The sequence below is a fragment of the Mesitornis unicolor genome, unplaced genomic scaffold (assembly GCF_000695765.1).
Source record: "Mesitornis unicolor isolate BGI_N332 unplaced genomic scaffold, ASM69576v1 scaffold147, whole genome shotgun sequence".
Classification (NCBI taxonomy): Eukaryota; Metazoa; Chordata; class Aves; order Mesitornithiformes; family Mesitornithidae; genus Mesitornis; species Mesitornis unicolor.
The window spans coordinates 30,440-57,342 of record NW_010195452.1 but is presented as its reverse complement, the minus strand read 5'-3'; the positions used below and the strand labels follow the sequence as shown (position 1 = coordinate 57,342).

Below are 26,903 nucleotides of genomic sequence, written 5' to 3'. Positions count from 1 at the left end.
ATTACTTCAAAATCTCTCCATTTCTCATAGCATCTTATATTCACCGCAGGATTGGCTGTCCCATTTGAGAAACATTTTGCTCTCCTCTTGTCATTAAATTTCTCCCCACGTGGAAAACTGGTCCAACTTGCTGGACTTTATACACCTTAATATACAACATAAATATGCTCCCAACACACCCAGAACCCACTCTATGGACCATCTTAAGCATTTCAAGTCTTCTTGTAGTAAAGTATACCTTCTTGTAGTAAGGTAAGAGTAGTTAAGGTGCAGAGGGAAGAAAAAAAATATTTCAAAATGCATTCTTAACCAGGTACCTTTTCAGATAAGGCCTTTAAACTGTCTAGAAACCTCGGCCAGAAATCCTTGAAGAGGGGTCGATCGATTCTCTTCAGGCTCTCTTTGGTGCTGGCATCCACGCTGACATACAGCTGCGTCACTGGCTCAAGGTTCCTTGGAAATAAAAAGAAGGGAATTGTTTTCAGACATTGCTGCTACCTGAATTTGTGCTTTCCAACCAAAGCACTCATAAAATACTATATCTCTGAACAAGCTGGTCCAGCAGCAACAGCAACTATACAGTATTTACAGGGAAAGCCATCAAAGTCCAGTGGTTCATCTCTGCCAAGCGACTATCATCTTAATAGTAAGACGTTACAACCTACTTTCAACAAATAATACACCCCAAAGCTAAGAACATCACATACAGAGACCTTGGCTGACACTTTAATTACCTTTTCTCCACTGAACTGGAACATATCTCACTACAGTGTAGCTGTGACACATTCAGAAAGGCTTCCCAAAGCTGACAGTGGTTCACGCGAGGCACTGAAAGGCTCTGCTGCTCACCACAGTCCACAGGCTTAAAAACTGTAAAGCTCAGCCCCTTCTCCAAGTTCTATTTGCCCTGGCCCATGGAAAAATAATCCCATTCAATAGAAATACAGCCATAATTCAGCCAGTTTCTACTGCTGGACACACTGAACCTACCCGACCTGCAGCTGGCATCATCACTTGAATAATTTTTTGATGGGAAATCAAAGCAGTTTAGAAAATAAAACCACACACAGTCCCCCAACACGTTTCCCTTCCACTTCCAAGGCTTTTATTTCATATAAATCCTGCAGTATAGTCTTTGTGGTCACATAATGCCAGCGAGCACAGCATCTGTGAGCCCAATGTCAGCAGCTTCCAAAAAGATTAAACCTCCTCTGCTGTGTGAGGAGCCTGGGTCAAGTCTAATCCCTCCCGTAAACCCCAGGGGTACAAAGGGGAAGCAGCAACGCTGCAGTCCATTAGCAACGGGACAACAAAGGGCATTAAGAGGAACAACCTGAAATAAGCTCCCTTGTCACAGACAAAATGATAAAGCCAGGGAGCGTAACACACATCCACCCCTCGTGGCCGCTTCCACGCTGGTGTCTCCAAGATGAAATGACAGCAGCCTAATTGCACCGTGTAACTCTCGAGCTCTTCACAGTTTTAGGACAACATTCTGCAAGCGTTTGTGAAGGCTGTTAATGAGCAGGCTGTAGTCCCAGCTTGATTTGCTTCCTTAGATGATAGGAAGAAATTAGAAACTATTGTTCGGCTGTCAAAAAAAGGCCAACTAAAAATACACCAAACCTCCTGCCCTCCCTCAAAGGTGACAAAAGCTGTCCCAAATGAGACTGAGCAGAGCTCTTCAGTGTTCGGAAAAATCCAGTTACCACACCTTACAAGATGCAGTGCAACTGCAGTTGTGACCCAGCCTGAGCTGGCTTTTAACTCCCCACAACTGAGTGACCACCAGAACACATGGAGCCCAGAGTCATGGACTAAACAAACTGAATGGACGTTTTGAGGACGTTTATGGACATTTTACAGGCATTTCACTGGGGTGGTCCATAGACTAATGGAAGGATATCTCTGTGCTCTATCAAGTGATGGGAAGCGGGGCAGTGGCTAATGAGAATGTATTGGGTAGTGTAGGACCTGAGCATGATGTAAATGGTACGGAATAAGGGGTGGAGAACATGCTGGTTTTGGCTTGGATAGAGTTTATTTTCTTCCTAGTAGCTAACATGGGGCTATGTTTTGGATTTGTGCTGGTAACAGTGCTGATAACAGCTTCAGTCATTGCTGAGCAGTGCTCACACAGCATCAAGGACTTTACTGCTTCGTACACCTCCACATCAGCGAGGAGGCTGGGGTGCACAAGGGGTTGAGAGGGGACGCAGCTGGGACAGCCGACCCCAACCGACCACAGGGATGTCCCACACCATATGACATTATGCTCAGCAAATCAAGCCAGAGGAAGAAGGCGGAAGGGGGGACATTCAGAGTGATGGCATTTGTCTTCTCCCTGCTTTCCCAGCCTAAGCATATTCTTCCTCTAGGTACTTAGACAGAAAAATGAAAACCTAGAACAAATTTATCATTTCAGGTTACAAAAGCCTCTGTTTTGTAAACAAGCTTGTCTGGACTGGCATCCCAAAGTCACAATCTCCAACAATGACCAAATGTTCTAGGCATAAGTGGATTGAAGTATTCAGTTTCAAAGAACACAGCCAAAATACTCTTTTCTTTCCTTAATGTTGCATTTGCCTAATTAAATGAGACCCTGCTGAAGATGGAGCAAATGTTTTTCAAAACATGAGCTGATAAAAATAATCTCTGAGGATATGAATCCTAAGGACAGACAAGAGCCAGACTCGACACTTTCTACTAGAGAAAATGAAGGAATCAGAAGAGATCCCAGGGAGGGATTTCTGCCCCACATTGCTCCAAACCAGAGTGGTCCACGGTGCTCTGCCATGGCCGGGACTGGAGCTGGGACGATCTCATGCCTGCTGTGCCACAGGGGAACAAGCAGAAAGTGCAGCCACGGGGCCAGGCAGCAGCCGGGAGAAGCAGAGCAGAAGCTGATGTTTCTGGAACAGCTACATGTCACAGCTAACAAGAAATTTAGTTGCATGGTACTAAGATGGATTTTTCCAATGTTCCTCCTTACTTTTGGGTTGTAATTTCCAAGCTAACTTAGACAGCTGAGATCACATCCAGGAGATGAAATTCACGGCATTCACCACATGGGAACTTGGGCAGAAATGATGATGACCAAGTAGCACAGCACAGCTCAAGAGCAATAAATTGAGTTCAGGTCACCAGCCATGAGGTGGTTTCACAAGCCAGGCAGGACACAGCCCAGTGATACAAAGAACAGAAACATCAATAATCATGAAAATGAGCATTTTTGCTTATGAATAATAGTAAGCACTTGCTCATTATTGTTATTATTGATGCTCATAAACGCAAACACATACACAAGGGTTCCTGTTCACAGCCACAAATCAGAAACAAGAGGAGGAAGAGGACAAGAGCCAGGCAACTGTTTGATATGAGCTCATGGGCTATGAAACCTCCTTCACATAATGAAAACATGCGTGTGCCTGGAGGCTGATTAAGCTGCAGTCCAGATACAAGAGGCGGAAGAGAGAGGAAGGCACAGGCAGCACCATGCTGCAGACCTGGTCAGCACGTCTGCAGAGCCCATGGGCCCCTCTCAAACCCAGCGACACCTTAGACCATGCTTCCCATTTGCACGCTGTATGCCCAAGGACACGCTGCCTATTTTAGGAATTACTTGTAGACTCCAGCTCCCCTCTGCTGACAACGAAAAAGTGATCTTGGTGCATACTTCAGTTCCCATATTAAGCAAATCATTCGCTTTGATGAGCCAAAGATCAGCTGCAACTTTTAAGACAGCAGGACTAGCGTTTTATCACTTTCTTTGTTTCTTCTTAAAAACATTCAGCAGATCCTGAAAAGCGCAGCTTCAAAATATAGCGTGTGCTCTCTTTTTAAAAATGTTATTTTTAGGAAAGCTCAATTTCTGTCTATCAGGCACATAATACATGGCTTAAAGTAACTTGATTACACAATTATTCAATCATTTGGAATGCCTTTGTAGTGTATAATTACTCACTCAAAAATTGCATGCCCCCCCACCCTTCACTGCCATATTCAGACCAGAAGAAGGAAGCGAAAATGAAGCTCCAGCAGAAAGTGCTAACAGAGAGGGGCACCGAGCCCGAGGGATGCACTGAGCCCACATCGCAAAGCCACCCTGCGCACAGCTCTGCTGCCGTAGCTCCAGGACCAGACTCCATCAGTGTTCTTAGCTGACAGTTTGCTGACGAGCTCCCAACCAGCTCGCACCACGTGCTGCGTTTCCTTCCTGCATCGCTTCAGGTTTCATTAAAAGCAGCCTGGATGCTTAAGAACATCAGAAACGGAGATTCTTTGCATTTGTAAAGATGCTTTCAACAGAGTGCATTAAAACACTGAATGTTTGGCTCAAGTACCTCCAAGAAAGAGGTTAAAAACTACCGATCCCACTTTTGCAGTCAAGTGTGTGCTCTTCACCCACTCTCATCCTGCACTCTATGTCCTGCAGGAGAAGCTGGGCTGTAGAGATCTTTGGTTTGAGCCATGAAGGCTGGGCTGATGGAGGTAGAACAAAGACCGGACTGCAAGAGAAGCACACAAACCAAAAAGGCAATTTAGGAGCTTAGTCTCCTGCTCTAGCTGTCAGAAACACTCATGCCAGCTATCCATGTCCCCAAGCACAAAACGCAGCTCACTCACTATCCTCCTTCCCTCACACTTCCAGGAGGTACTATATTACATCCTCTTCACCTTTAGAAGTAATCACACTTTGTGTAAGAGCTATAGAAAAGAAAAATCAAGCTGGGAGAGAGAAAGAGATGAGAAAAAACACAGGGAGATTAAGGTTAAAATCAAACAGATGCCGAGTGAGTTTTTTCACTGTCAGTGCTTGTGCAGAGCTGACTCTGATGAACAACAAAATGGAACTAAACCACAGGTCAGCCCTCAAATGTTTTAGTAAGGAGATATTTTATCCAACTCTTACCTAATCTCATCTGGGAACTGTGCATTTGTAACCAGGAAACTGGAGATGCTGTGCTGGTGCAGGAGCTTCACGAAGCCGTTGATCTCCGGGTACATGATGGGCTCTCCCACCAGCGAGAGCGCGCAGTGCTTTGCTGTCATCGCTTCCTCAAAGCGATCTGCTTTTACTCCTGACACGCCTGCAAAAAGAAGGAAAGTAGACTTAAATCAAATAAACCCCCTCCCAAGCCGTGCATCTGTATCTAAAATGCAGGCTTCACCAAGCGGAGCACCAACAACCAGCTCTGAACCTGTGTTGGCAGCCACACAAAATGCAACTCCACAAAGGATGCACTCAAAAAGAAAACCCAACATGCGACACCGGCCTGGACGGCCAGAGACATTTCCAAACAAAGAGGAAAACAGAAGAAGCTCAACTGTAGGATCCGCATGAAAATGTCATCTGCAGGTTCAACTGACCTGAGACACACTTCCTATACCCACAGAAGGGCAGGGGAGAGGCAAGTATTCCCCCAGCCCATCCGTATCTGACCCCATACAAAATCATCTGACTACAAACAAGCTTTTGTTCCAAATATGTCACTTCACATTTCCTTGACGTCTCTCGATGCACTTGAACAATATGTGAGGTTTCAGATTGGGAGTCGGTCTGGTTTAAAAAACAAAACAAAACAAAACAAAACCCCAAAGACTTGAGTTCAAAACCAGGTCCTCAGCTCACCTCTCGTTGCCTAGACGCTGGAGCTCAAGCAGTACAGAAAATTACATGCTATGCTGCAAAGCCAAGATAAAAAGAGGTGTCCATGGATATTGCTTCAGCCTCACGTAGAAAAGCTGGTTTGTGATCAGAGCAAAGCTTAGTGCATTTTAAACAAGCCAGGCTCAGTCCTGAATAAGTGTCAGGACTAATGGTTATTCCACAAAAACCTGACAGTACTAAATGAGAACTTTATCTGAAAAGAAAGAAGCATCTCAACCACACACAGAGATTAAAGGACTAACTTTCATACTGCTAAAGCTACTGTAAGTCATTTAATTAATTTCTCTCTCTCAGCATTTTGCAATTGGACTACAATAATACCATGCCAGCTTTATAAGCAGGCAGAAAAAAATCCCAACGTCGTATAAAGTTTGAGTGTAACTTTCTCAAAACAGTTTACATCAAATCTTGCATACAGTAAGTACACTGCAGAAGAGGGTAGAGGTTTTGTATGCAGTCATTCAGCCACATAAATCACAAGCTAGACAGGAATGAACTACACAGGATTAGTGGAAATTACAGGGAGAGCACGAACTCTCCTGCGCTTTTGGCTGCCATAACACTACAGTGCCCAACCTCCCCTCCTGTGGATCTGCATCTTCTGCCTCCAGTCAACGAACTCCAGCGAAGCCGGCACTGGGGCAGGTTCTGCATGGCTCACAGCAGGGCCCATGCAGGAGCTCAGAGCTGCAGGAGCTTGAGAAGTGGTGTTCAGCTTTCGGCTCCTGCTAAGCTCAGACTTCAGCCAAGCGTGCAGCCGGGCCTCCTCTGATCAGCACATCTCCCAAAAGAGCAAAGTCCAGCTGCCGTCCTACTGGTGCAATTTAATTTGGGAATGAAAAGCACAGTGTGGTGCGTCACCCTCGAGAGGCTGGCTGTTGACTTTGGGTGCCCTTCTGCAAGTACCTGCCCACCAGTTGTTGAGAGCAACTGGGTGGACAGGGAACCTGCTTTATCCACCCTTACAGCAAGGCACACAGGTAGCCTCAGGATTTTGTAATTTCAGGTTATGCATTTCCATTTGTTCATTCCCCTCCTCCCCATGCTGAACCAGGGCTGTACTATCAGCGACTCCCACTCTATTATTTTTTGAATTACGTTTCCATTCTGTGTGTGCCCTTCGCAAGGACACAGAGATTTACTGCTCACTACCTAGAAAATGTATTCATCAAATAAACAGCTTCACATCTCAGCTCCCTATCAGTACGATGTCTCTCCATCAGTTACTCTCAGAAAGAATTATGTGACATTAACTAAACACCTACGGTCTTCAAAACCAGTACAAACTGTGGCAATAATATGAGAGAAGATGACATATCATCATCTAAAAGCAAAGGACTCATACAGCATAGAGGGCTATCCTCTAGGACATCCCATAGGACAGAGGGTCCCTAAGAATTCTTCTGTTCCTTCAGAGATCTCATTTTTACTACAACACGTGGAACTCATCAGGCAGATGTGCTCACCATTTTCTATGGCACACAGAGATGTCTGTATCTGTGTACCTGAATGCAAAGCTGTGGTACTAGTACGTGACACAGCAATGGTTTATTCAAATTGGGTATTATCTGAGCAGCAATCAAGAGTTTTGAGGGCTCTAGCTGAAACATTTTCCCTAGGCAGCTCTTCTCCAGTAGCCCCAATAGTCCAGCCCGCTCTGTGCTGGGGGTCAGCATCCAAACATCTCAGCAGATGTGGGCACCCCCTGCTGGAAACTCCTCTAGGGTCTCCATGGCTGCCTGGCCAGCACTACAGAGCCCAGCCCATCCCACTGATCAAGCGTTGGGGTAGTTTGTGGAGTTTTAGCATGTTTTGTTCAGTTTTTGTTTTGTTTTTTTAAAAATCAATCATAACAAGCTCCAACCTGCTCTGTGCAGAGTGCTGCCGGACTTGCTGGAAGCAGACAGTCATGTTTCCTGCCTGAGGCACTTCCAACCTGGACAGAGCACAGCTCCGGCATGGCACGCAGCAGACTTTCATCCTGCAAGAGACACTGCGCTTCTTTTAACTCTCTCTGGCCTCAGTATTTCAACTCAATTTTGCTTTCACTGATTCTACTTCAACAATATTTTCACTTGCACCTCAGGGAAGGCACAATGTGAAATTCACACAATGTAACAGAGCTACTGGGCTCTTCATACTGGTTTTTCTTCTCTTTAATAAACCTTTTGCTTTTAGGCTCCCAAGACAGGAAGCATGTTGCCATCTATCACACCGAAAAAGTAACACATCTTTTCTTTTTCCACTTTGCAGCACAGTTCCAATCCAGAGTCTTTTTTTAATTATTATTATTTTATTTTTTTTTTCAGTCTTTCTCCTTTCACAGTTCCAAGTCAAGTGTAACCATGCTGAGGATGCACAGGCAAGGTTCAGGGAACATTTACGAATTTGTGTAATGGAAAAAAAGCTCCAAAAGAGCAAATTGGGATGTCCTCACAGGCCTCTCAATGCTTTGGAATATTTTGAGATGCTGCCAGCTCCAGCTATAATTCTTCCCTCTCTCCAACCCTTTCTGGGAAGGCACCCAGGGGCAGTAAGGGAAGGAGAGGATTATTCCAGAGTCTGAAGTTGGGTTTAACCTGTACTCAGCTTTCAGAAGATAGAGCTTCTGAGCATCTGCAGAACATGTTTAAGTGTTTCAGTTTTAACAGTTGTAACAAAAGTCACAGAAGTACTGCTGGGGGAGGACAAATGCCAACACTGGACCCAGGGAGATAATGGTTTTACTTGAAATACCTGAAAACCCCCAAGGTTGGAGGGCCTCCCACCTCTCCGGGCACCACCTTGGCTGTACAACCTCATTTTGATGTCTAACCTGAACTTCCCAAACAGAAACCCAAGTCTGTTGTCCCTCGTTCTACCACAGCTGGTCTCCCAGCACAGACCAACATGGGGTTATAACACTCAGAGAAGCTTCCAGTTCTTCCTGAACTCCACACGCACTCACCAGCCCCCAATGGCTGCTTCTCAGGGTCCCACCAAAGTAAAGCCATGCCGATGAGCGTGCCTGCCACCCTCCCTCAATCAGCGTGGCCTACAAAGCTGCCGAGGGTGTATTCAGTCGCATCATCCCCATCAGCTGTTGATGGAGATGTTGCACAACATCTGTTCCCAGATCAACCCTTGAAGCACCCTGCCTCTTACCAGCCACCAAACTGACCTCGAGCTATTGACCACCCGATCTGCTAACACTGTCCCTGCTCACTGCAGGGAGGGTGGACCAGATAATCTTCAAAGGTCCCTTCCAACCCAATACATTCTGTGATTCTGTGGTTCTATCACGATCCTTCCAGTGTGCCTGGTCTTGTTTCAACTCAGCTGAGAGCCTGGCTCTCCAGAACAGACTGAATAAAAAAGCAGAGTTTAAGTGCCCAGTGCCTTAAGCATTAACCATGAATACTCTTGTTTACACCTGTAACAATCTTCTCTTGTTGTTACAGCCTTCCAGACAAAATTTGACACCCTACATGCTCTTCACTCATGCAAATCACCTGTATCCAAACTCCTGCTGTGCTGGCACTGCACCCTCCAGCCGATTTCCCAGGCAGCCATGAAACTGCAGTAGCTCTGGCACAGCCAGCACTGCCACGAGCATCCTGCCTTAGCTCAGCACCCTTCCCACACTGCCCACATGGCTGCAGCACAGAAGAAACAGGGAAGGCAGGGAATGAGACCTGCACTTCCTCACAGCCTGCATGGCCTCAAGCACCAACAGCTGTGCTTTGCTTCAGCTGAAGGCAGATGCATGAACACCACCAACTGCTTCCTCCTCTGACTCCTCAGCCCACTACCTCTTTTCCAAGGAATTCTCCTACCAAATTAACATCATTTTTCCCTATCCCAGTACAGCACCTTCACTGCTTTGCCCTGAGCTCTGGACCACCCGTGTACAACAGGTAGAGTGCAGCCTCTGGTTATTCTGGCTGCTTCTCATCCAGCTCAGCATGGGAGCGCTGAGGGAACTGGTTTCCCCTGGAGCTGTTGGTCTGAGAGTACAAGATGATTCACAGCAGCCACTTGACGGCAACAAAGCTCATGAGGCCCTAACTCGAGTTCTTTTTCTGCCTGTTATATAACCCAGTGAATGAGACAGCACAACCCAGCTCTGCTGGCAGAAGGGTCTGGGGTTTTCTGCCTGTCACATCCTTAATCCATTGGGTTCTCTATGTGCACAGCCAACATAAACAAATGGGTTCCTAAAATGACAGGCAAGACTAAGGCTCATCTTGCACATTTTATGGATGCTTCATTCCACTCCTGCTGCTCACAGAGCCTCTGCTGTCAGTTAGGAAGAGCAGAGTGCTAGGCCTGTCCTGCCAAGCTGGCCGGCCCTCCCAGCACACAAAGCTGATCTTGGCAGGGTAACCAAGTTTATAACATTTGGGGAAAATATTTAGAAAACCCAACCATCTCTATATATAGATAAACAATGAATAAATAATGATGAACTCACAAGGAGTTCATATGAGAAGCAAAGCCATTTTCAGAGGTGCTGAGCAACTGTAGCTTCAGTCACAAGCAGATGTACTGAATAAATCCTGAAAATAGTAATACCCTGAATGGTACTGCTCGCTCATTAATGAGAAAAAATGCACTCTAGAAGTTTCAGAGCTAATACAGATGACAGTACATTTCTTGTCAGGTTAGAAGTTGACTTCTTTTGCATTCTACCTGCCCTCACTTTTATATAAGAATCCAGATTCCTCATCTTCCAGGTTAGCTTTAACCACTGCAGAAGCCTCCATGCACACCGAGGAAAAGGATGCGACAGCTACCAGGATGCACAGGAGGCAACTCCAATTCGCCTCCTCAAGGCAGCAGCAGACACCCCACATCTGACTTGTGTCCTAGTGTCAAAAACAAGGCAGACCATCTCAGAAAACAGCCAGCGTGCCACAGTTTCCTCCCACTTACCCATCTTTCTGATATGGTACATCGCATGCCTCCTTCGCAGCATCTCGTAGACAACCAGAACATTTTCATCTATGCTTTCAAGGTGCTGTTGCTGGTTATCTTCCAAAAGTATCATTAATGGGGAAAAACTGGGAGAAGTTACCTTTGAACTGCTTGATCATATTCTGATGGTTCTCAATAGCCTCTTGCAAGATCTTTTCTGGTCGGTCCATCTTCCAGCGCCACTCTGTGCCCACTGGATTCGTATGATGTCTGAAGGAAAGGGACAGTTATTCACTGCTGTATGTAACATACATGGAAGAACCCATCTGTCACTCTGGGGACTTTGGCATTGTTTAATAATATTAAAAAAAATTCTCAGCAAGATTCTGCTTCTGATGCAACTTTCTGAGATCTTTGAACACCATTCTCATGCCCCTCTCCTTCCAGGCTCTAGTCTCCCCAGAAAGAAGAATGGACCTTGCTGTTTATATTAAACTTAACATACCTTTTACCTGTAATTCAAAATAGATTTCTAAGCTAAAATGATCCTCTGCCAGAAAGACCTCCATAAAGAAAGGAAAACTGCTTCTACCTCTTCTTCTGACCAGAGCTGCGCAAAGCACTTGAAAAGGAAAGCCCAAAGCCATTTTCAGTTCCACTGCGAAGGTATCAACTGCTGCCTTGAACTTCCTGGGAAGAACAGGATTTGTTTCTAACCTAATCTTTGTGTAATGCTCTGGTAACAAGACAGATGAGGGCAGACCTCTTCAAAAATTTAAGAGGAGACCAGGAAGTCTCCAGTACACCAGAGATGCATTGCTGGTGGATCTGGTTGACACCTCCCAGATTTACTCAGTAGGGGCTTCTTGTCACTTCTGAGATTTGTTAGCTACTGAGTTACTAAAACCTAAATGCAAAAAAATAAACATAAAATTTCAATTTCCCCGATTTCAGGATAACAAACACTGAGCTTCCATCTAGCGACAGCTTGTGTCACACTGGGTTAGGAAGTCAGCCTTGCCTACCTGGAAAAAGGCCACATTTTGTTCTCTTCAAAATGAAAAAAGCATAGCCAGGGAAATCCATCACCCAAGCACCTGGAAGATACCTGAAGTTTCCTCTTCATTGGCATGAGAGGATGTGACAAAGCCACTGTAAGTCATCTGGACAGAATACGTCCTGACCAGCAAATTAAATATCACAGGCAACTGCTGTGGTACCACCATGCCTGCACCTAGACAAACACAACCCAGCGAGGGTATGGGGAGAGGAATTTCCTCGCTCTCCTTACTCCACTCAGACTGGTATAGAACAGGGATCATTCAGCCTTTTAACACCATAGGAAAAACAATTAACATCCGTGCTTTCACCTCAGTCTCCATCTTCTGCTTTTTTTCAAAATACACCACAAAAGTTCCTTCACTTTTTTACCCTACCAATTCTGAATAGAAAAGCTTACGTATAAAAAAGTGTCTTATATTTTGCAGTGTCTTTCAAATTAGCACTAGTGGATTAACACAGGTCCAGACAAGAACACAAGATCAAGCAATACATACGCCCGAAACTCTGTTTCCTGACCAGCTGGGTCTCTGTTTCCCCTGGTTAACCACAGAGATGACCATCAGGGTACCTGCCATACTCAGCCTTCCAGCTACACGAGCATCAGGACATGACACCCAGCATGTAACTGAAGGAGAAGACAGAGATAAGCACTTTCCCATAACAAAGTGGCTGGCCTAGCACCTGCTGGAGACAACCAAAACGCTCCTGCTGGCTCCAAAGGAGAAAGACCTGCAGCTCCACGCTTTGCTAGTGCTAAAACACCCAAATTCTAGAGTCAACATCAATAAAAACAGCCCTTTAGCCCGAACATTTCTTCATCCACTTCACGAGCAAAGATTTAAGTGCTGCTCTCAAACTACTTTACCATCTCAAAGATCCTTTAAGCTAAAACAGCTTTGCTTTTCAAATGTCCCCTTTTTTTCCTCCCCTGTCTGCCAACATGGAAAGTTTTCTGAAGGCCAGCTATAAAAAGGCATTTATAAAACTCTTACATGTTTAACTACATAAAATGTACCTTGTATATTTAATAGGGCAAGTTGGCAGAAAATCTATAGGCTCTTGATGCACACTGGACAGCTATTAATTATTAGTGTCTAACAGCCCTTGAATTTTAACACATTCTAACTGTTTAATAAACACACCAGGTCATGTCTGCAGAGCAGCTTATTTGGCAAAAAGCAGTTTCTTTTCTAATAGGGGGTAGAAAAACAGTATCTTGTGGCTGATGGGATTGTTTCACAGTCCTTGGCACAGACAGAATTTCACCTCCCCATTGCCCTGGGATCCCTACCCCATCCACCTCACTGGCTACTCAAGTCTCAAGCAGGTAATGTGCATGGGATTCCTTCCCTACCAAAAAGTACACAAGCAAAAAACCCCACATTTCACCCATAATCACACACGCCAGAAAAACTTTATTGTATTAAAGATTCCAGGTGTGAACCAGGCTTGATTTGATACTTCAGAGAAGCCATCACTCCAGAGGACCCCACCACCATGGAGCTATGCCAGGCTGCAAAAACACTACGGGGAGCTCCCAGCTCACTCCTGGCTAACAAGACTGCCTCCAATCCACCCTTATTTACCCACCCAGACCTCTGAGCTACCAGTATTATTTGCCAGCATCACCAAAGTGTCCCTGGCAGCCAGTCAGACCTCTATGAAGGTTTATGCTTTAGTGGAGCAGTGCACCCCCCTCCCCAGCTGCTTGTGTGTTGTTTTAATAAATCAGCTTTAGCTTTACACCCTCTAAAAGTGGTTACTCTCTTCTGTGAGCAATGCTTGGTCTTATGAAGTCCTCCAGAAATCTTTGGGGGAAAATGCAGCACAGGTATGAGGCATCATTTACTCCAGTGATTGATGTTGGTACCCGGTGGTGCACAGGACGGTGAGGATACGCTGGTGGCAGTGATCATGACAGGACAGAGCATGTGGTTCCCAGGAAGGGACAGGAGAGAAAGAGCAGAACAAAAACAAGAGTTCATGAAAGGAGACTTCGAACCCTGAGAACCATCAGGTGAGATCCCAGCAGAGAAGAGGTAAGGGTAAAGGAGCTCAGAACTAGCAGGTTTTTAATCCTTATTAGGGCAGAAGTGCAAATGGCGGCAATAAAAAAGCAAAGATATGAAGAACAACAAGAAGCTAACCTGGCAGAATCACTGTTTCTTCTGCAACCTTGTGATCCTCCAGCTGAGGACAGAAGGAAGAGAACAAGAACATCAGGTCCTAGTCAGAAAGGTCAGGGCAGAGAAATCAGACACAACTAGCAAAGGCCATACGAAAGGGCAAACAAGAAAGAGTTTCCTGTAATGATGTGAGGAGCAAGAAGACGACCAAGGAAAAAGCTTGTCCGATGCACAAGCAAACAGTGTTCAATGTTTCTCTGTGATGGCAAGAAACCTTTTGCAACTTTTCTTCTACTTTCTCCTGATGGCAATGGGAAGAACCCAGATTGGACTAGCACGGGGATGGGTTAGAGATATTTAGTCTAACTGAAATGTTTTCACCAGGATGGTTAAACTCACCCTAGAGAGCATTGGATGAATTGGCTGGCAGTATAAGAGTCACCAGCAACAAGTTGGAAGTCTGTGATGAACACATAAAAGTGATTTAAAACACACTGGAAAAGTGCAAACGCAATGCCCACTTTAGCAGGAGCCAAAGATTCCTATATCAGCTCCTCTGAACCTCCAGTTCTTCAGGACATACTGGATTAAATAAGTGTCTGTGAGCTCCAGAGCACAGCACTGAGACAGGCAACGCGAACCTGCTGAGAGCGCTTCATGCCAAGACCACCACTGGTCCTTGTAGGCAAAGCGAAAGGAGAAGAGGTTGAGCTTTTGACACCATCTTACCCAACCTGTCCAAAGAAATGCTCTGCACGTAGCACATTTTTGTAAGAGAGCACAAATCAGGGTGGAAAACGTAAATCAAAGGTGAGTACCACAGGCTGAGTAGGACACTGGATCCATCCCCAGAGGCAGCTGCAGGGTTGTGTCCTGGACTGGGCCTGTTCAGCAGCTCTGTAGAGTTGAATGATGGCTCAGGAGGCAGCTTCACCACCTCTGAGGTGCAACCAACCTGGCTGGAGATGCAAACTCAGGGAGGACAGCGTGCAAGTGAAAAGATCACCACGGTGACGGTACTACATGGTCATAGACTTGCATGGGACTGCAAAATGCTTTGTGATGGGGATAAAGCAAAGACTTGGAGTCTCAGATTTACGTTCTACAAATCAGGTGACATTCCCTTTAAAAAGAAAAAGAAAGAGAAGTTTAGATAGGAAAAACAATTTTAAAACCCCCATCTAGACTGCTGGCTGAGGAAGAGGAATGTAACATTTCTGTAGAGATTTCCTGTTAAATAACAGGCAATTATTTCTCATGTTGTTCCGAGCAATCTTTTACTAGCTGTAGGAATGAGAAAAACAATGGTTTATTATGAATAAATTCAGGAAGAGAAAAAAGCTTTTCAAAAGGCATGAAATTATTTCTAAATGGTGATAAATTTAAACAATTTTAGAGAAGGAAAAAAAAAATTGAGAAATAAGGCTGAAGTCAAATGCTTGGATATCTGAACATCCAAAGAAAACTCGTTTTAAAAATGGCAAAATATTCAGCATTTTCAAAAGAAAATCTGGACTTCTCATGTTTTAAAATCAACTTAATAAAAAGATTTTTTTAGAAGCAGGTAAAAAAGCTCAAAATTAACTGATGAATTTTAGATTAAACAAAATAAATCAACCTGTAAGTTCTACATTTTCACTAGGAGCGCATCGTAGCTAAACCCTCACTAACTTTCCAAGGTTTTTCAATTAAGCTGCTCAATCAAAATAAGTTTAGTCTTTTGTGAGATTACCTGGTCATATTACAACATCCAGCAGCAACTCATGAGAGCACCAACAGTGAGGACTTTACACCAGGTTGGTTTTGCCAGTTTCTCTGAACTGAGAGAAGAATGAACTTTAGAAGATGTTTAGAAAAACTGACTTCTGGTACTGGCACTGGTGAGGCCACACCTGAAATCCTGTGTTCAGCTTTGGGCCCCTCACTCCAAGAAGGACATCGAGGGGCTGCAGCATGACCAGAGAAGGGTAACAGAGATGGTGAGGAGTCTGGAGCACAAGAATGATGGGGAGCGGCTGAGGGAACTGGGGGGGTTCAGCCTGGAGAAGAGGAGGCTGAGCACAGACATTATCGCCCTCTACAGCTCCGTGAAAGGAGAGGGGAGCGAGGCTGGGTCAGTCTCTTCCTCCAAGGAACAAGCGACAGGACAAGAGAAAATGGCCTCAAGTTGCACCAGGGCAGGGTTAGATTGGAGATAAGGGAAAAATTAATCCCTGAAGGGGTTCTCAGGCACTGGAAGGGGCTGCCCAGGGCAGTGGTGGAGTCACCACCCCTGGAGGGACTGAAAAGATGAGGAGATGAGGTGCTCTAGGGATATGGTTTAGTACTGGACAGATTATGGTTGGACTCAGTGACCTTAAAGGTCTTTTCCAACCAAATGATTCTATGAAAATGTAAACTTTGCACTCCAAGTACTTCAAAGTGTTTGTCAGATTAGAACATGGTTTAGTGGTGCACTTGGCAGTGTTCAGTTTTACAGTTGGGCTCAATGATCTCAAAGGCCTTTTCCAACCTAACGAATCCTATGATTCTTTTCTAACTCCCACTTCTGAAATCTTAAGAATGGAAGATGCCCCATACTGAGAAACCACATCCCAACTCTAAGAAATGCTGTCGGGTTTTTTTGTTTGTTTGGTGTGGTTTTGTTTTGCTTTTCAAGAGGAGCAGTTTCTAGAAGGCAGTCAATGCTGAGCACCTCCCAGCAGTCTGCCCTGTGCCTGTGTCAATGGATTTCATTCCTTCCCAGCAAACCACGCTCAGCGCAGTCTCACAGATTATTTCAAAACCAGCTTGCGTGTCAGGATGTACGAAGTTGCTTTCAAAGCCCACGATCACTCCATCACGTTACTGATCCCTGTGACTGGGTGCCAAGTCACCAACCCCCTGCAGCAACTATTAAGACACGTGCGAGCATTTCATAGTAAATAATCTGCTTATATTCACTGCTGGTGCCACAAATATGTAAACTAATAATGGCAACGATAAAAGCCTTCAACAAGTCCAAGAATAGGAAAATGTGCACTGCTGTAAGATGCTAAAAAAGCACAGATTTCAACCCCAGTGAGTTGCTGCAAGGGCACTTTTTCTTCCCATCAATCCTTTTGCGTAACAGGAATGAAAATACTGCCCATTCTCACATGGCAGGTATTACTGTGGGGACAAAGCGCATTTACAGTGACCTTACCCCCACGCCTCCTTGCCTGATTTGGTAAAACAGCGTCTAACTCGCATTGAGAGCCTCCCAGCTGATGCGACCCCATCTCTCACAAATACCAAGTGCCAGCAGCACTGCCAGCGCCTTCACAAAGTGCCAACGCTCCTGGGAGGAGTCCCCAGGGTCTGCTCCCATCTAACCTGATGGACCACACTAACACTCCTCAAAATGCCTCAGATTATTACAGTGCTGGCAGAGCAGCACATAAATGCACCAAGATTTTTTAAATTATATGCATTTTTTAACACTGACTGGGCCACAAACAAGGTATATTCTGCGATGCCCTGTACCCTACCCCATTTATTTGGTTATTTCAAGAGCTCCTGGAAGACTGACAGACCCAAAGGACAACAAACCAGTGAAGCATCAAATCTAAAGAAAACAATGAACCTTGTGTCCCAATATATTAATTTTCTAAACAAAAAATAACCAAAGTGAAGCACTACAAGAGTATTAATTTAGCAGAACAGGGATGGGAGACTGGAGATGCAGAGAGACTTTGAGCTTTCAGACTCAGGTTCTAGGTTTAACAGACCTGCAGTGTCGACCCCTTTGATACCATAATATTTCACATTTCCCTGAAGAATTTAGCCTCTGGAGTCAAGTTACTTCATAAGAAGAAGCTTTTGTTTTAATCTGTGTTTTCAGTTTCTTCCTAATTTTTAAAGGCCTTAAGTACCTCTCCTATGGGAGATTATTAATCTCCTCATTTTGCAGGGCTTTTGGCCACACATTGAGATTGTCTGAACAGAACTCCAGTTGTTGTCTACCCTACAAGTTAAAACTAAACCTTCACGTACAACTATAAACATCAAAGTTACAGAAGAAGAAATATGAACCAATTTCTCTATGGGATATTTCACTCTGTCTGGTGTGCCTCCTCCTCAGATGCAAAAATAATAAACCCTATTAATTTAAATCTTATTTAGCTGTTCCATCTCTCCACAATAATTGATTGGGCTTTAGACACTCTGCCAGAAAACATAATCAAATCAGGTTTGCCTGGTGATTGTGCCGCAATACTCAGTGTCAGAAAGCCTCAGTCTCCACACTCGCTCTAATTCATTAAAGGATTTGGTCACTTACACATTGCCATTTAGACAATTAAGCTAAAGAGACACTACAAACACAGCGAGTCCAGCTGAGAGCAATCATGGAGAGTGACAGGCTATGTTTGGAGGGAAAATTATGACTTGGGGATGCTGCAGTAAGTAAGGTGTTGCTTTTTTTCTTTTTACACCCCTTGCTCTTGATGCAACAGCCTCAGGAGCTCGGCACAGCACGATCACTGCCTTGCGGGGGGAGCACCATGAAAATGCACGTTCTGCTTTTCCTGCCCTCCAGAGAAGCTGCCACAGCATAAACCCACATCACCAAACCCTCCAAAAGGGAGAGGCAGGGAAGCAGGAGCCAGCAGGCACAGCAGTTAGGGAGCACTGGCAGGTTTGATCTCTACCAGGGACAAGGAATGTCTCCAGTGCAGAGTCAAGCTACATCTTTTACAAAAAAACCTAACTTTGAGCGTGTTTGGATGCTGGCTCCACCCATGATTCCTGGATCAGGGCCAAAATGTGTCAGTCACGACCGCCAACTACAATGACATCCAATTCCCAGGGAAAGGGCTGAACTACAACATTTCTTGCCAAAATGAGGAAGAGAACACAAACAGCCTCCTTGGCCCTTTCCTGAGAGAGCTGCAGTGGTTATGCAGTAGGGAACACTGGCAAACTCTCTATATATCAAAATCCTGAAAGAAGAGATCAAGAAAAAAGATTCATAGTGGTCTTATCTGCTGCTTAGTGCACAGAGTTGCACAATGAGACTAAAACCTGTATTGAAAACATTCTGCCAACAGTAGATCAAAACTATTGCTTCATACACCTCCAACAGCACAGATGGTACCTGCTGATCAGAAGGTAACATACTTACCCTACCCAGCCACCAGTGCCGGTGATTCCACATTTAGTGTCACATGTGTAAGAATCTCCAAGACATGGTGGGTTTAAAGTTATTTATACATATACACACGTGTACACACGTGCGCACACACACGTACGTACACACACGCACCCACATGTGTGTGTATATATACACACACACCCCCACATATACACACAAATATATACACACAACCCCACGTACATACACACACCGCCATACACACACACACCCCCCCACATATATACCCAAATATATACACACACACACACACCCCCACACCCACATATACACACACGCACACACACAAACACACACACCCACACACCTATATACATACATATATATAACGTGCAGTCCTGGCTGCAGGGTTTGTGAACTGTGCTGACATGCAACTGGCAGGGAGGAGAGCAGGGATGAAAGTCTCCTCTTCCTACACCAAATTAACCTGACCTGGCACAGCTCGCAGCCACACAAAGGCTGTGGCAGACCAAGCATGGGCTCTGAAAAAGAAACCAAAGCAGGGGAAGCTTCTTTCAGTTCTGCTCTATGTCAAGCTTAAGGTGTCCATAAAGTGAGACCTGGGATAAGTCTCCAACCAAGCTTAAAGTCTTTCAACCCAGCAGAGACCCGAGAGGAGCAGGCAGCTGCGGTCCCGATGGAAAAGGCCCCACAGAAGGTAAATAAATGAGAACATTTTTCAGCACAGTCCCCTGAAAAGCCGTTTCCTTGCATTCAGATTGTTACCATTAGTAAAATACCCATTTTAGCATTTGTTATCATTAAGGCTACTGTTTCTAGGATTCCCCTTAAAAGTGACAAATGACAGATACGGGATGATGAGTTAGAGGCACATGGAAGGTATCACACATGGCAATTATCCCAACTACTGCACTTTTCAATTTACACTCATTTAACTCCCCCGATTCAGTCCCATACTCCAGACGAAGGATACTGCTGCTAAGAAATACCGAGTGGGGTCATTTTGAAGGGGAACATTGTTAAATGGTCTGCAGTGCAATACTAGGAACAAAACACCTCATTGTGGCAATGTTATTGCTTTCTATTTGGTGTTTATGTACCTTCTGTGTAGAGATAATACACATGGCAATCTTCTTCCTACCAGTACAGTCACCACTGCAGAATTAAATGCACCATTGCTAGCCAACACACTGGAAAAAAGGAAGGAGCAGTACATTTTTCTTTCCAGTCATTAGATTGTTCGGATGAAAAGCAGCAAAACTTGCACATTAAACTTGCCATTTGCTGTGTCCTTTCAAGCCGGGATACGAGGAAAGCCCATCAAGAGCATCAATTAACATTTTAGTATAGGCTCCCAAATGCAAAGTTAACAGGATGACCAGTGTCTAACACTCAGCACCAACATGGGAGACAGTCTCAAAGTGCCTCCAAAATTACAGCAGTCCTTTTGCACTGATGCTGTCCTTTAAATATTCTCATTAAATATTTGCATTATTAAAACTTGAAGACTATGAAAGACAAAACAGTACTCAGAGGAATTTGGCTGGTTAGGCATGGGAATACTGGGACGGTGGACAGCCAGACTTAGGGACAGAATGGGTGTTACTGGCAGCCAGCCCTCAGGGCAGGCATAAATAACAAAGGAAACACAGCCCCCATGGTCTGAATTAGCAGGCAAGGTACAAGACAAAAGAGCTCAAAAAAACCCCTCCGTGCCCTCCCACTCAGTACACTTTCATGTCACTCCTTTTTGTATTTTGGCTGAGCCTCTCAGTCTCTCTCCTCGATCCCATTCTGCAAAGATCCAAGCATTTCAGTGAGCAAGCAGCGCTGGAGCAGCTCACAGCTCAGATCCAGGCAAAGATCATTTCCTTTAGAGAATTAACAACAAAGTAATTCCTGAGAAAAGGAGTCACTTTACTGACTAAAATGGAAAGTCATTAATTAGCTACTGTTTTAGAAGGCAGTGGTTACTAAGTCACCACTGAGAATGCAATTGAATTGGTGGGGGTGAAGGTACCACAAGAAAAGTGGTCCAATTTGAAAGTGCCTTGGTGGCTTTACACAATATAGAATCGTAGAATTACAGAATAGTTTGGGCTGGAAGGGACCTTAAAGATCATCTGGGCATCCCATGGGCAGGGACACCTCCCACCAGCCCAGGCTGCTCAAAGCCCCGTCCAACCTGGCCTTGGGCATTGCCAGGGATGGGGCACACAGTTTCTCTGGGCAACCTGGGCCAGGGCCTCACAGTAAAAAATTTCTTCCTAGTATCTAGTCTGAATCTACCCTCTTCCAGTTTAAAACCATTCCCTCTCATCCTATCACTACCTGCCCTGGTAAAAAGTCCCTCCCTAACTTCTTTGTAGGACCCCTTCAGGAACTGGAAGGCCGCAATAAGGTGTCCCCAGAGCCTTCTCTTCTCCAGCCTGCACAGCCCCAACTCTCTCAGCTGGTCCTCACAGGAGAGATGCCCCAGTCCTCGATCATCTTTGTGAGCCAGCCCACATTCTCCAGAGCACCAGGAGCCGTGGCAAGCCTCAGTGATGGCCAGAGGGAACCAAACCTCTATGAAGAGCTTGGAGAAGATGGCAGTGCGAACTGCAGGGCAGTAAATACAGAGGTGTCTGTCTCCTACCTCCCCAATTTCTCCTGCCACAGGTCCCCAGCTAGTGTGAATGTGTTGGGGCCCAAGATCTGGCTGCACAGGAGCCAGTTCTAGGGGAGGTGGCACTGGGGAACCCTCAGATCCTCTTCACCCTCTGCTCAGCCCCTGCCAACCCTGACCCACAGCTCTCAGAAGGGGAGGAGTAATAGGTAGGAAGGGGGAGCAACACTGCTTCCTTCCAAACACTTCCTCCCCTAGTTTCCAAGTGAAAAAGGCACACTGGTAACGTGCTTTTAGGTTTGAGGAACAGGGCAGAGAAAGTGAAACAGAGCCCCCATCCTAAAGTAAAACTCCATCAGTATTTTACCTCCAGCAAAAGACACATTTGTTTGCACAAGCCAGGCTCGGTGTGGCCTCCATGCAGCGGTGGCTCTCGATTCCATAAAATGTGTGTTTGTAGCAGCCTCCTCGGCCTCGAAGCATGGACTAAAAGCAGAGAGACACAAACAAATATCAAGAGCGTTAAAACACTGCAAGTGCAACCAAACTGAGTGCAAAGGTTTGCAATCTGCCCTTGGGGATATCGGCAGTTTCCAGTCACCGGTAGCTCTGGTGCTTAAAGACACCTGTGACTGACATTGCAAATATCACGGCCACAGAGCGGCTCTGAATAACAACAGATGCAGAAAGCAATTCCTAGCATGCAGATCAGTATACAGACTGATGGCTTATCTACATCCTTACAGAAACAAGGCATTATAATGTCAAATTTACAACTGTTTTAGAGGAAACTTCAACATAATCAATAACTTTGTACTCACGGCACCACAGCGTAACCATGTGCTCTACTAAAGCTTTTAACTGAATCAGCCAACAAAAGCAAGCAGGTGAAGCCACTTAAGCTGCAAGAAATATTATTGTAAAAGCCCACTAAAGAGTAACAAGGATCAATTTCAAGGCTGCCCTACCGAACACTCAATTCTTTTCATTCGTCTACTAGAGTATTTCTTCTAGCACTAAATTAAATAAATACCCTGACCTTATAAACCCTCATTCACACCAGTCAGCAGCTCCAGCAGGACGCTGCATTTTGCTTCCTAGCAGAACCGCAGCAGCCTTCCACTGGGATTTATCTCCTGTTTAGCATGCAACTGCTTGGAGCAAAGACTATCTTCCACTATCTCAGTTAAAGAGTAATAAATGAGAAAGAAACTTTATTACTTTCAAGAAAAAAAAGTGAAATATGACATAGTAACTTTTAATCAATCATCTTCTGCGTGGTGATCCAAGAAAAAGTCTCCACTGAGCAGTCAGGAAAGAATATACAGGCAACTCCTAACATATGCACAGGGCTGTTAACAGTTGGAATATAAAACAAAATGGAAAGTGCTGTTTATTCTACCCATTCCTCAAACAGAGATTTTGGGAGATTCACACACTCTAGGAAAACAAGTTATATTTTGGATTTCATAAGACAGGCAAATCAACAGACTCTTCCTAAAATTTGCAGGTCCTATGCTCTTTTCCAGAATATGACAGAACACAACCATTTCAATCAGAGATATCACTATGAAACTCTACCTAATGCTAATCCTCCTAGCCCTGCTCCTGCTTTCGGCTGATACAAATCTCAAACAAGCTTCCTGAAGATATTCACACATTGGTGTGAATTTGAGTCAAAGCCACTGCCTGTAACCAATTTCAGCTCAATTTATTAGAGCGCTTTACGTTCAATTCCTGCTTAAGCTAAAAATAGTATGGCCCTATCTAAGCACACAGAACTGCTATTTATTTTGTGAAATGACTTTACAGTGCTGCATTAAATTCCAGCTCTTTAATAAAAAGAGGTTCTCTGGTTTTCTCTCTATCATAGCATTGATGGAGTTTGACAAGTTTTCCTTTAAACATTTCGTGGCCTTCTCTGACACTAAGAATGACAGAAAGGAGAAATATTTGTAAGAGTAAACAGCAGAAGCATCAGTGGGATCAGTATGTCTGACAAATATTCATGACAATACAGCAGTGGACTTTTTAAACTCTTCAGAAGTCTTTTGATGAGACTGTTCATTGATAGCAGGCGTTTCAATAAGAAAATCTCGCTGCAGCCACCCACTTTGGTGATTGCCATTCAAAGAGCTCTTTTCAAAAATAAACAAAGTTACTCATGCAGCAAAAGGGAGCTGAGAGACCAAGGAACTGATCACTGTCACAGCGCAAGACTTAGAGATGTGCTGGCATTTTAACAAGGTGATGATTCCCATAGTTGATCACCCTGCAAATGCTGAAGCCTTTAGCACGTGAGATCAATGTTACTCCCCAGATATGTAACATTACAGACTGGCTTTCAACTTCTGAGCTTCTCAGGGACCAGCAAAGGACAGCAAAAACCAATGTACTGAAGGGGCTGAAGTTTGCTCTACAGGGCTCTGTGCCTCTGCTGGGAACATTTTTAAGTCTGCAAAACAAGCTATTTAAAGCTATTGGTTTACACAGTCTACACCACACCACTGGATGTCTTTGTTCACATACATGTGTACATACAAAACACACACATATATATAGACACACACTCCCACAAAGAATAACTTCAATGTCCTAGCCTTAACAAGTGACAGCCACCTTGATATCCAAATCTTACTTGACAAACGCTGCAGATCAGTGGAAGAGCACTGATGGTGCAAACCACAGACACCCTTAACACCACAGCGGGTTCAAATGCCCCTGTGTGCCCGCTGGGGTGATACCAGACTGCGTTATCTTTGTGTCAGAGGACCTCACACCAGTGACGGAACCATCCGACTTCTCTCGGCAGTGTTCTGCTCCTACCGCATACTTCAGTAGGCAGGAGATATTTTAGCAGACAGCAGAACAACAGGAAAAAACAGACAATTATGTTCCCAGCTCTTTGCCATGGTCGCATTCTCGCTCTTCACTGCGGGATTTTAACAGCTTGAAATGCAAAACTACAGCTTGGAAGATGAAATTTGGTTTTTGTGCAAGTCATATCATATTTTTAAAGGATATTTCATCTAGAAATTTTAATATCTGAATAAGTCTCTAGCATTAAAAAAAATAATTATAAAATAAGAGGAAAAGAGAGCATACCTTTGTCCATCGGCACAGCTTCACCCCAGAATGGCTTCCAATAAGTTTATAACCTGAAAACAAGAAATAACCATCAATTCTAACTTGCAATAATTGATACACAAAGTTATTAAACATCACTGTCTCGATGCTGCTCTTCCCTGCTAGCCCAAAGGTGACATTACCAACAAGATGCCAGTGCCCACCCACAGCACCCTCCATTTCATTCTGGGAGCCTGCACATCAAAGCAGAGGCCACAGTCACCCAAAGGACTTTGGCCAACTTGAAGTTATTTCTCTTAATGGGAGATTTATTTTATATTGCTCAGTCTTGTTTGAATCAGACTTTGCCATATAACAGGATGGCAGACTAACAGGTCTAGCCCAGCTCCGTGGGACATCTGCAGTGACCCCAAGGACCAGCACAGGCCAAGGAACCAGAAGCATCTCCCTGGCATCAAGCAGTCTCCTTCCTAGCACCAAGGGGACACATTCCCACTGCTCCTCAGCAGGCCTGACCAAGCCTGGAGAATATCTGACTTGCAGTGCAGTTGTGAGTGGAAGAAGAAAACTCAAATGCAGGGCTCAGCTTGGACCCAGACTTCACAGGTTCACCAGTTTCACCAGTCCCATCTCCACTGGCTGTGGTGGAGCCAGCGAGGGAGCAGCTCCTCCGTGCCCAGAGGAAAGCCGATTTCACACCACGTCCCTGCTCCCCAGCCAACATCAACACGATTTCATTTAAATTTATTGGTCCAGGAGGATTAATTCCACAACGTTCGTTAAGCACTAAGTACTATTATTACCCAAACTGCTCGAGTTGGGTTATTTTCCTCTTTGTAAAAAGTGCTTAGAGACCTATATGTCTGAAGGATTAAAAGTCACTTCAAAATCAGCATAAAAATAAGAGGGATTTGAGAAGCCTCACTCTGTCATTCACACAGTAGCATTTAGACATCTATGGCCTGGCTGTCCCCAAACCCAGCACATCAACTGGCTGCTTTAGGTTGATGTTTAAATTAACACTTTCAAGAGGAAAAAAAATTAGGTATCATCTCCTTCCTGCCAACCAGCATGAACTTAACAGGAAGAAGAACCTTCTGTTCAGCAGAACTGGCCTTCACCTCCTATAACAACAGGAGGCACAATTACCCTGCCCGACTCGTTTGTCACCGTGCACCTCTTGCACAGCAAGATCCTGGGGAGTGCCCCTGTGCCCCAATATCCCCCATCAGGACACTGATCCAACCGGGGACTACGGTGACAGCAGATGTCACAACAACTGCACCAGCTGAAAATTAAACCATGTGAAGACACGCATGGCTAACAAGGGATCATACAGGATCAGAGCACACAGCTCTAGTTCCTCTGCCACTGAAACCCAGCAGAGATCTGCCCAGTCTCCTCTTTCTTCTTGGCCTGATGCTTGTTTCTGCCTCCTTGTGCTGGCTCTAGCCTTGCTGGGGGGTTAGGACATTGGCAATCTGAGCCTGACCGGCTCCCTGAGGAGACTCTATGAACATTTGGGCCAGCCCAGGAGAGGTGGCTGCAGGACCAAGGAGTGGGGACTCCCTGGTAGATGGCAAAGGGACCAATTGCCAGACTAAGGGAGGCTTTGGGGACTTCAATGTCAGGCTGCTCCCATGTCCTGAGCTCCCTTTCCCTTCCAGCTCTGTGGGAATGGACAATATTTCAGCCTTTTCCTCCCTAAATTAATAACTCCAAGCCTTACATGCATTTTCAGGGTTAAGCCAAGCAAGGAAGAAAGAACTGTCATAAGCCAAAAAGCCCTGGTATTTCCCATAGCAGATCACCCACTCCTTTCCTGGAGAAAGGCATCAGTGTAACCCTGATCAGCACTTTAACATGGAACTGATGGTCTCCAAAGCCACGTGCAATATTAGGGACACCTTCAGCTAGGACTGGATGGGACCCAGAAGACCTTCTGGCAACTTGACTGACAGAGGTACAGCCAAATACACACAACTCTATTTCACTGCACCACATCATCTCCTCCCACCCTGTGTCTGTCCTGCCTATTTCACAGGATCAGCCTGGTTGGGGTTAGAAGGGACTTCTGACGACCCAGTCCAACCCCCTGCTAGAGCAGGATCATCTAGAGACGATCGCACAGGAACACACCCAGGTGAGTTCCTCAGCATTTCTTTACAAACAAGCTTGTCCAGCAAGGTCTAATCTCAAACAAGGTTGCCCTGTGCTGCTACAATTCACATCCTTACAGGATGTCTTTACAAGCATGGAAAAGGGCAATTCCCTCTCCCTCTAATACAGCTGTCCAAGCCAGACTCTTTGCTGATGTCA

The 26,903-nt window shown here is 45.0% G+C and overlaps 1 protein-coding gene across 1 annotated transcript in view; it reads right to left on the bottom strand.

Moving 5' to 3' along the window:
• Window positions 1–317: 317 nt before the first annotated feature.
• TYW1 (tRNA-yW synthesizing protein 1 homolog (S. cerevisiae)) overlaps window positions 318–26,903 on the bottom strand; it is a gene marked incomplete at its 3' end in the record, with an annotated part of 55,947 nt that continues 29,361 nt past the window's right edge. Inside the window, exons 8-12 of the mRNA XM_010188095.1 lie at window positions 24,603–24,655; window positions 21,865–21,983; window positions 10,728–10,837; window positions 4,913–5,090; window positions 318–453 (exon numbers count right to left, since the gene is read on the bottom strand). Coding sequence (XP_010186397.1) covers window positions 318–453; window positions 4,913–5,090; window positions 10,728–10,837; window positions 21,865–21,983; window positions 24,603–24,655 — 596 coding nt within the window. The remainder of the gene's footprint in view (window positions 454–4,912; window positions 5,091–10,727; window positions 10,838–21,864; window positions 21,984–24,602; window positions 24,656–26,903) is intronic.